The following is a 10,515-nucleotide window of genomic DNA, read 5'->3' on the forward strand; positions in this document are numbered from 1 at the left end:
GTTTACAAGATATACATATAAAGACTGATTCCTAACATTGCACAACAAGAATTGATTTTTACAAGTGCTCATATAATCCGATTATGGGATAAGCATTTGAGAAACCGAAGGATACACAATCGGTTTTTATAGAAAAACATGTAATCTAATTATAAAAAAAAAAACTTACAAAAAAACGGTTATCCCTATCATAACTGAATCGGGCTATGTGGGCATAAACATGGTGTTAGAGCATTGCTTGGTCAAACTCACAAGTGTTTCTATCTCAAGCTTGTTGTCAAATTTAGTTGATCAAAATTATATCTTAATTTCGGATCTACATTTTAGTCAAGTATCGGATTAGGATATAAGTGTGTAGTTTAGTATCAGACATCACTGTGTTCTACTGTTTAAAGGCGAAGATCAACCGAAGATTTTGAAAAACTTCATTAACAAAAGGTAAGTGAAGATTGAACCGCCTATTAATTAAGTTTTCATATTTCTATCTATGAGACACTGTCGCGTGACTAAATAGGTACATGCATAAATAAATTTCGAGTCAAATTTATCTTGTTAATCATTCTTGAAATATGTTGACTAAGCTTAAGAACATTTGTTCATGCTTGATGAATTTGGTTAAGAAACATTTATTGGTTATGATATAAATTATGATTCAAAATTTAATCATTTGAAAATAGCTTCGAAAAGTGATATGTATCATTGATTAATAGAGAGATATATAACTATTGTACATCTGGATACAAGACAGTATGCATACCAGTTCATATAGTGGCACAACTGTTATAGGTCCATACTACTATAAGTTGGAAACCTCGTAAGAACGATGATCCAACCATTCATAGGTAAGATTTCATGGGAACATTCTCTGAAACCTTAAACAAACCCTTTTATGCGACTTCAAGAAAGAAAGCGGCTCCGAGCTCGAAAGGTGGCTGGGAGTGGACTACTATAAGTCGGAAACTGCGTAAGAACGATGAATCCAACTATTCTTAGGTAAGATTCCATCGAAATATTCCCCGAAACCTTAAACAAACCCTCTTTTGTATATTTCTATCCAATCTCAAAAGGCCTAAATTTCTAGAATTTAGTAGGGTGTTTTAGAGAAAATAGTTTTTAGCATAAGTGAGAAAAATTTAGCAGAACTAGAGACCAAAATATTTTATAGCAGAAGTGAGAAATTTAGGCCAATACTTTGGTTTTCATTCGTTAAGACCAAATGAAGAAAAGTTAATCTACACCTTGACGAAGATTTGAGAACTCCCAACCATTGTGGTAGAATACACTTAGATTTACGAAACTGTTGTACCAAAAAGACTTAACATGGAGGGGGATTGTTAACGGAAGTCAACCAAGAGAATGTTCGGAATGTAATACAAGATGTCAATGAAGAGGTGATAGAGAATACAATTGATCATGCTATTGAAGAAGAAAAAGATGATGAATAAGAGAAAGAAAATGAAGAGGATGAATATGTAGAGGAAGAAAAACAAGGAAAAGGCAAAAAAGGATAACAAGATCAAGATTCCAAAGAATAATAAGGAAAAGAAGTATAGGAAGAGTCTGAAGAAGAAGAAGGACAAAAATAAGAAGGGCAAGAAGAAGAGAAAGAGTCGGAAGAAGAGGAAGAGTCTGAAGAACAAGAAGAGAAGCAAATTGTTCATGATAAAAACAAAAATAAGCCGAAGCCGCCTTGTTCTAAATGTTCACACATTCCTCATGATGATTTGTATTTGTCGCCAAAGAGCCAAACTTATGGTACTCTAAATGATGGAGGGAATGTATTATTTGGTTAAAAACACTCATGGGATGCGACAAATCTGTTCTTAACTATCAGAACAACTATGGTTATTTTGTGTACATATATTTTGTTAAGTATTAATAGTGTGATGTTCTTTTTGTACGATCACAATGATGCAGTTCGTCTTATTCGTCATTAATTACGCAATGAAGAATTTGATGTTGTCACCATATCTGCATTTCTCGAGAGACAATGGCCAGGTTACCATACATCTTCTGTTTGGCGAGATGACAATTACTCTCGATCATTGCATGATAAACATCCTACTAGTGGGAGGTAAATGTCTTCGAGAAGGCTACAACCACTCGATACGTTATGAATCTCTTGAAGCATTCGCTCTAAAGTGTATAGGATGGGATGCGATGAAGAAAATGGTGAAGAAATTCAAGTTGGTACCCTTGAAGGAACAATTTGGAAGGACAACAAGAAAGGTAAAGAAGGGAAAGTATGCGATGGACGAGGAGAAGATTAAGAACCATATCACTGCTCATTGGTTATATCAGCTAGAAACTATTATTTTTCCTGACACTTCTGGATATAGGTTTTATGCACATTATCTACAACTTTTGAAGGACCTCGATGAGATGAAAAACTACTCTTGGGCCACTGGGTGCTTGCATTCATTCAAGGAGACATAAATAAATGGCCGAGGATTAAGATAACTCAAATTGGGGGCTACTTAACACTTAGTTAGATGACCTTTTACATTATAAATTATCATATTCTTCGACAAGACTTTGTTCTTCCAATTTATTTTTTATTTATGTGGTTAATATTTTCGGTTCTTCGCATAGGTTTGGGTGTACGACCACTTCTCTGAGGAACTGGCTTCAGAGAAGAAATATTATCCTTACGGCGCTCTTACGACAGGAAAATGGGTTTTCTTGGACGCACAAGAGAAGTCCAAAAAAATTCAGTTGATTTTATTGAGGGATAAATTGGATAATATGACGTTGACAGATGTGGTGTTTCACCCATATGGTGTACCTGATGAACTAGATGAAATCTAGGATTTGTCTTTGGCCTAGGGTTACTACGGACCCTTTTGGTATCCTAACGGCTACTCAATGTATAATCCACATAGAGTAATAAGACAACTTTTCTGTATCCAAATTATACCCGAGGAGGAGAATAAAAATTTCAATTTGGTGGTTAGAGGAACAAAGAATACTGAAAATTGTTTTATCCTAAAACATGAACCAACTTCATCGGTACAACATTGGATTAAACTTAATAAGTATTCATTATTTACCTTTAATTTATTATGTAACTTTAGGTGAAGATCCAAATGAATGTGTCAAAAATTATATGGAGCGGTATCAAGGTATTAGTCATCATATTGTAATAAATACAACAACAATCTCGTGCTGATAAGGCGAAGGTTAAGGAGAGGGAGGCTAAGAGAGTTCAGGAGGAGATACTTATTTGTGGATAAGATGACCTTAAGTTATGGGATAATGTGGTAAGAAACTTTCTTCTCTTTATACTTCAAGTTGTTAAAAAATGTTGAAAATATATTTAAATATGGTTAAAATCAAAATCAGGTGAAGAAGGGTAAGAAATTGTTGAAGAAAATTCTGACTAAAATCCGTAATGGAGAGTCGATGTTGACTTAGGAACAAATTGACATCTATGTCTAGTGGGACGGTATTATATCTCAAAAAACGGTGGATCCAAGTCAGTCTAAGCCAATGAAGAGGGGTCGACAACAAGGAGAATTTTCAACTTGCGTTGTTCGTCCCACGGTGTAAGAAACTGGTGCAGGAGGTGAAACCCCAAGTGAGGATTAATTTCAACTTAACTCTCGTAATCAACGAGTAAGGAAAAGGGTTCGTCGTAGTGGTCGGCAGTGATTTTGTACTGTTTAGTTTCAGAAAACATCTTAGTTACGGGTTTCTTATGTTAGTAGTTTCAAAAAACATCTTAGTTATGGATTTCGTATGGTTTAGTTACGTTTGTTTATGTGTTTTAAACAATTAGTTTTGTATGTATTACAGTTTTATATTTATTTTGATTGGGTTTAGGTTTTAGTTTTACGTGTAACTTGTATGTAGAATCCAACAACTCAATCAACACGCTACAGAGTATATTTCGGCATAAAATTTAAACAGCGAACCGAACTTATAGTTCGGAAACCTGTGAAAGAGCACAGGAAACCAAAATTTTTCTTTGGTTTCCTGTATAATTTGACAGGTGTTGATGGTGGTGTTTAGTTCAGGGTTAAAATTTGTAAAACCCTACATTTAATGTGCCGTCACTCAGCAAAGAAACAGAGCCATGTAAAAGTGACGAGTGTTTAACCTCTTCGCTGGCAGATTTATTGAGGAATTTAATATATTCACATGAAATTTATCCAGAATGGTGCATGCAGCAACAATCCCAGATATTCTGTAAATTTTGGCACCTTGCCTGTATTTTTCAGTTAATATAAGTTTCTTTGAATGCTTTCTGTGCTGTGTTCCCCGGCTGAACCCTTAATATTGATGTGGCATGACAATTTGTGTTCATTCGCAACAGAGTAGCACGAATTTCCAAGTATCAAGGTTAAGGTACTTGCATAAAAGTATTCAATCGGAAATCATACTGCTCTCTGGAAAATAAACTTAAAAAGAACTTTGTGTCAACATATAGAATTCAATCAAGTTAGTGATAATTCACAAATTCAGATATTACCCTAACTAATTTACAAAAATTAGGGTTTTGTGCCCTGCGCAGTATATTAGACCTTGCCCGTCGAAATTAAGCTTAGGAGAACTAGGCAATTAATCCTCCATGGATTAGTAGGTGCAAAATACTACCAAAAATTAGAAAATAAGAAATAAAAAGAGTCGCGGAATAAGAACAGCAACCAAGGGAGGTGTGTCGATGCCATAAGCCAGCCGGTGCCACTTGCAAGTGGCCACACCCCATGTTTCTCAACCGGACCCTATTTCCCGACGACCAATCAGGTCGCCTTAAACCCGCCACACGCACATGAGTTGTGGCTGGGATCATACTTACCGGCCCTATTTCCCATCGACCAATCAGGTCGCTTTAAATCCGCCACGCGCACACCATAAGTGTGGCCACGCAAACGTTTGGCTGGCCCCTCTTTTTATTCGACCAATCAGGTCGCTCTAAACCTGCTACAATATTAAAAGAGGCAAAATTGTTCCAGATGGTCACAATGCCAAATTGGATTTCCAAAGTCACGCCAATACGCTAATTGGCATGCCAAACGTGCCATTCCGATCCGGCATACTAGTGACATGCAAAACATGCCATTCCTCTCCAATACGCTAATTGGCATGCCAAACATGCCAAAGGTGCCACTTTGCCACAGAATCATGCCGAACGTGGCAACGTACCATGAATAGCGCGCCAATGTGCTAACCCACTTCTTATTCGTGGACAAACGCCATAACATATTCCAATTAGGGTATTCTAAACACGGCTCTGCCTTAGTGGCATTAGTCGAAACCCTAATTTCCAGTCGTGGCCAAATTACGCTACTTTGGACCCACAACATGCCACGAGCCATGTGGGACCCGCCAAACCTTAAAAACGACGCCATTATATAATCACCCGTGGCCATCCTTGCGCCGTAGGTCTAACTCAAGGCCTACACCTCTTTGAATTTGAGGTTACAAATAAAAGTTAGGTTACCTCTTAAGTTCCATAGAGAACCGAACTCTGAAGTTCGGTTACCTAGAGCATTTTTTGAGGTTGGCAAACTCTTTTCTGTAGCCTGAATTCCTATGTTGTCAACAAGCTAGAAAAATACATAACCTTTATGCCTAAATTAAAAAAAACTACATTCTTATGTTTGTTGTAGCTTGGTTCGTGTATCAATTTTTATTTTTTTTTGTTTGCAACTGAAATGCAACACTAATTTGAATTTGAGGCTACAAAGAGCAGTTCGGCTACCAGATACATTCACAAAGGTTGCGGAACTCTGAGTTCAGTTTGCTCCCAAATATTTTGTCTACCAAACTTTAAGTTTGGTAAGATCACAATATTTACCTGATAACCGAACTTTGATATTTTAAATCACATTGATATGTATGTAACAAAAATATCGAGGAAAAACTATTTTTTTTTGAAAATATGGTCTTTATACACCTCCATTATATATCCATCTCATAACTAACATTATGTCATAAAATCTCTTAAAAATAGCAGTTGCTAGTCCTAAATTTACTCTAGAGGAAGATCTTTCTCTGTGCAGAAACTACATAAAATACAATCTAAAGAGGGGCGAAGAACAAAGAATGAATGGTTTTACGAGTCAGGGTTATTGGGGAAAAATTAATGAGAAATTCTGCTCCGACAAAACAAACCCTCATAACCCTGACCACATAGCTTTGTTCCTTCGATTTGGAAATATTAGAGAGAGAGTAAAGGAATTTACGGCTTTAGTTCGGATTGTGAGGCGTTATCGACTTAGGGGTGAAACCTACGAAGATATCATTCCAACATATAAAAATGAATGGTGAAAACGGAAAAGAAATAATTTCGAATATGAAGATCATTTCCGCATCCTTCAAGAGTTTTTCGTAGCGCGTTTAGGATATTCAATATGTTGTGACTTTATTCTTCTTTTTCAGGGCAGATAATAAATTATATGAAGTCTTCAATTCACTTCAGTAAAGGTACTTCTACTTCTAATAGATAGTTATCAATCCAGAAACTAGGTGTGAGGGAAATGGAAAAATATGAAAAATATTTAGGCATTTATCCTCTGAAATCATATTGCAGTATTGAGACCTTTGAACCATTGAATTCCAAATTCGGTTTAAAACTAGAAGGATGGAGGAATTTTTTCTTCAATCCGGCAGGAAGAACTATTCTTTCAAAAAGTGTTCTATCAACAGTCCTATAACTATACTATGGGTACTTGTATTCTTCCTAGGGGAGTCAAAAAATAATTGTCTCGAACTCAAAGATCATTCTGGTGGGGTCATGATGTAAGCACAAGAAAATCTCATTTTATCAAAGGGAAAAGGTGGAAAGACCAAAAGAAGATGGTGGCTTAGGCATTCGAAATATGGAATTTGTGAATATTTCATTGGTCTCGAAGCTAGTATGGATATATCTGACAAATTCGAATGCAGTCTGGGTGCATCTTTATTCTGCAAAATATCTTCAACATAATTCTTTCTGGGATTGTATTCCTAAGCCTACTGATTCAAATACCTGGAAAGATATGCTCTCAATAAGGGATCTTTTCATAAATAATTGTTGTTGGTTCTTAATTAGGATCTGGAAACTATATCCATATTTAGCATGATCCATGGATTCCGGGGATCCCGGGTTTTAGGCCATCAAAACTTCCAAATGCCACGGTTGACGTGACAAGGGTATATCTTATTAATCATGAAGATAACTCATGGAACTTGGAACTTCTTTCTCAAGTTTTTCCTCAGGATCAAGTCGAGGCTATCTTGGATATCTATATTACGTTAGATACTGAGGTGGAAGATAAATTAAGCTGGCTGAAAACTCCTTCAGGTATGTTTATTTCATAACCTATATACAAGTTTTTGATGGATAATACAACTACAAGTTCTTCAGAATCGGAGTTTCCTTGGAAATGCTTTTGGAAAAAATATAAAGATTCAACCTAAGATACAAATATTCTTATGGAAAGTTCTTCATGAAGGTCTGCCAGGTTATCATAATCTCAGTAAATTTAATAATCAGATAAACAGTGCTTGTCCATTCTGTAATAATGAAGAAGAGACGACTTTCATCTACTCTTCGAATCTCAATTTTCATTGACAGTTTTACAGGAAAGTCCGATACTTATAGAAGTAATTGCTGGTATGAATCTGAGAAAAATTATTCAACACTGGTTATCATATCCTGATCAAGGTATCATGTTGAATCTAGGTTCTTGCATCCTGTGGAACATATGGAAGATGAGGAATGATTTAGTCTTCAATAATACTCAACCATCGATCCCTCAATGTATATAGAAGGATTTACAAGACTTCAAGTTATTTGATCTTCATAATGCCTTAAATTTCTGCTCAAATATTGCACTTAGTCAGAACAATGTTGCTTCATGGGAATCTCCTCCAAATTGTGTCATCAAAATTAATGTCGATGCGGCCTTTAATAATGGTGATGCGGCAGCAATGGTTGTGGCCAGAGATTCCTTTGGAAACCATCTTGGAAGTGGTGTTATTTGCTTCAATACCATATCTTCTACTGTTGCAGAGGCTAAGGATTATGGATTAGGTATTCATCTAGCAAAAAGACTGCAATTTTCCAAAATTATCGTGGAAGGGGATGCTTCAGACATTCCTAAGTCTATAAAAGGGAGTACGAATGAGATACCGTGGAGTATTCGTTCAACAATTCTCTCTATCCGTGACCACATCAAGGATTTTAGTGAAATTAGTTTTACTTCAGTTCCTAGAGATGTCAATTCTCTTGCACATGATTTAGCTCAAAGTGCAGTCCCTAATAATGTAAACAGATGGTGGTCTTATGATGAACCACCTAATTGTATTATGCAGCACCTCACTTTGTTTGAGGATTAATTCAATGAAATTCTGTTTCCTTCAAAAAAAAAAAAAATAGAAATAACACAAAATAAACTCATATATGCATGTATTTAAATCGTTTCTAGGACATCTAATATATCTTTGATCAATAGAAAAATAACTACTACATGAAATAATATTTCTTGCACCCATTTCATCAAACAGTTCATGAGCAATTTCAAAACACCCATATGATATATAAACATATGAAAGAGATTCAAAGCCATAATAAGAATGCTGACGGTTTTTGCAATTTTAACATAGATTTTCATACCCACAGACACACAACAAGTCAAAATCATCCACAGAATGACCCATGTGTTCGGTAAACACAACAGATAAGCAAAAACTTCAACATTCACATGCATACGAAATGGTCCTTTTCAAATGAAATGACGCCTCGATCTTATTTGAGATAAAACTATTAAAAACTCTACTATGGCTTTATCCTGATGAATAAACATTAGTAAGAAAGGAACTAACTATTACGTTTATCCACTCTTTAAAATCCAAACTAGTGGATTCCTTATCAGGGGTTAAACTTCTAATATGGCTTTATCCCTTATCGACAATCATTAAGAATCTACGTGTCAATCTTCGAACAACTTCATATACCAGTACCAGTACCATGTTCCCGTTCTCCACCGTAAATTTGAAATTTGTTTTCCAACTACCTTCTTTCTCGTTTTCTGTTCTTATTTCACGAAAACAGACCCACACAACCACACCTTTTGTAACTGTTTCTGGGGCCGTAGGAGTTTTATTTGCTTTATAAAACCCGGCCGGTAGTCCCGCTCAGTCACAATGAATGTTCTCTTGAGATTTGTGTTAATCCAATCTGAGATAAAACTATTAATAACTCTACTATGGCTTTATCCTGATGAATAAAAATTAGTAAGAAAGGAACTAACTATTAAGTTTATCCACTCTTTAAAATCCAAACTAGTGGATTCCTTATCAGGGGTTAAACTTCTAATATGGCTTTATCCCTTAGCGACTATCATTAAGAATCTATGTGTATGTTAGTATACGGGCATCCAACTCAAAACCATTTGGCAATGAGTGGAGAGGTCCTAAGAGATTATAAACCGCAGGATCTTAGATTGCCCAACAATGTGGGACTAATATAATAATCTCAACACGCCCCTCACGTGTAGCCTCGTTGGATCTAACATGTGGACAATAAATCGGGTGACACAGAGTAAAGGCACGGTCAATGACTCGTCGCAAATAGCCTGCTCTGATACCATATTAGTGTACGGGCATCCAACTCAAAACCAATTGACAATGAGTGGAGAGGTACTAAGAAATTATAAACCGCAGGATTTTAGATTGCCCAACAATGTGGGACTAATATAATAATCTCAACACAATCTTCGAACAATTTCATATACCAGTTAGACTTATTAAGGATATTCATCCATCCTTTTTTCTTGCAGAACTTGCACTAAATAGAAATGAGAAATTTTACTTAGTGCACCATAATCACTTCCATAACTTGTTGGTACCACATTGAACCTTGTTTATCTTTATCAAAACATAGGTTGGGTTTCTGCTATGGGTGATCGAACTTCATTCACATACCTTAGTCCCATTTTTGTGTACTTCATTGAAAACAATTCCTTTGGGAGACTATTCATGATTAGTCTGCCAAGTTTTTCTCCGTTTCAATGGTCAACTGCAATTACTCCTTTCTTGAGTATTTGACTTACTGTTCAATGTACAAGACTTGTATGTCTTGACTTTTCATTATAAGTCTTTGTTAGAGACGTTACAGATCATAGCCTGTTTCACAATTAATCAAGACCGCTTAAGATGGCTTCTTCCGAAAATGGGATCTCTACAAGTTAGGTTCTAAGCCATTCCTCCTCATTAATTGCATCTACTCATGCAATCAATTCTGAAAACATTATTAAAAATATTCCTATTTGATTTTACAAAATAGTTGCAACCTCTCTAGTGATTCTAATTAATATTTACGGTTAATTCACAAAAAAGTCATTAAGACTTGCATACATTAGAGGCATATAAAATTTGTAGGCAACTTGCTTGTTATTTCAACAAGCACATTATTACGATCAGTAACTGCTCTAATCATGCCCAATCCTCTACAAATTTATACCCAAAAACATAGACAATGTCTATTTAATATTTGACACCATGCAATGCAAGTGTTCAAAATTTAAG

General features: G+C 35.7%; 1 protein-coding gene across 1 annotated transcript; it reads left to right on the forward strand.

Annotated features, from left to right (window-relative positions):
* Window positions 1–7,508: 7,508 nt before the first annotated feature.
* Window positions 7,509–8,325, forward strand: LOC113326835. The gene is made up of 2 exons (XM_026574512.1): window positions 7,509–7,600; window positions 7,827–8,325. The coding sequence occupies exons 1-2, from the start codon at window positions 7,509–7,511 to the stop codon at window positions 8,323–8,325; spliced, it is 591 nt and encodes a 196-aa protein (XP_026430297.1).
* The last annotated feature ends 2,190 nt before the right edge of the window (window positions 8,326–10,515 follow it).

Source organism: Papaver somniferum, unplaced genomic scaffold (assembly GCF_003573695.1).
Source record: "Papaver somniferum cultivar HN1 unplaced genomic scaffold, ASM357369v1 unplaced-scaffold_10, whole genome shotgun sequence".
Taxonomy (NCBI): domain Eukaryota; kingdom Viridiplantae; phylum Streptophyta; class Magnoliopsida; order Ranunculales; family Papaveraceae; genus Papaver; species Papaver somniferum.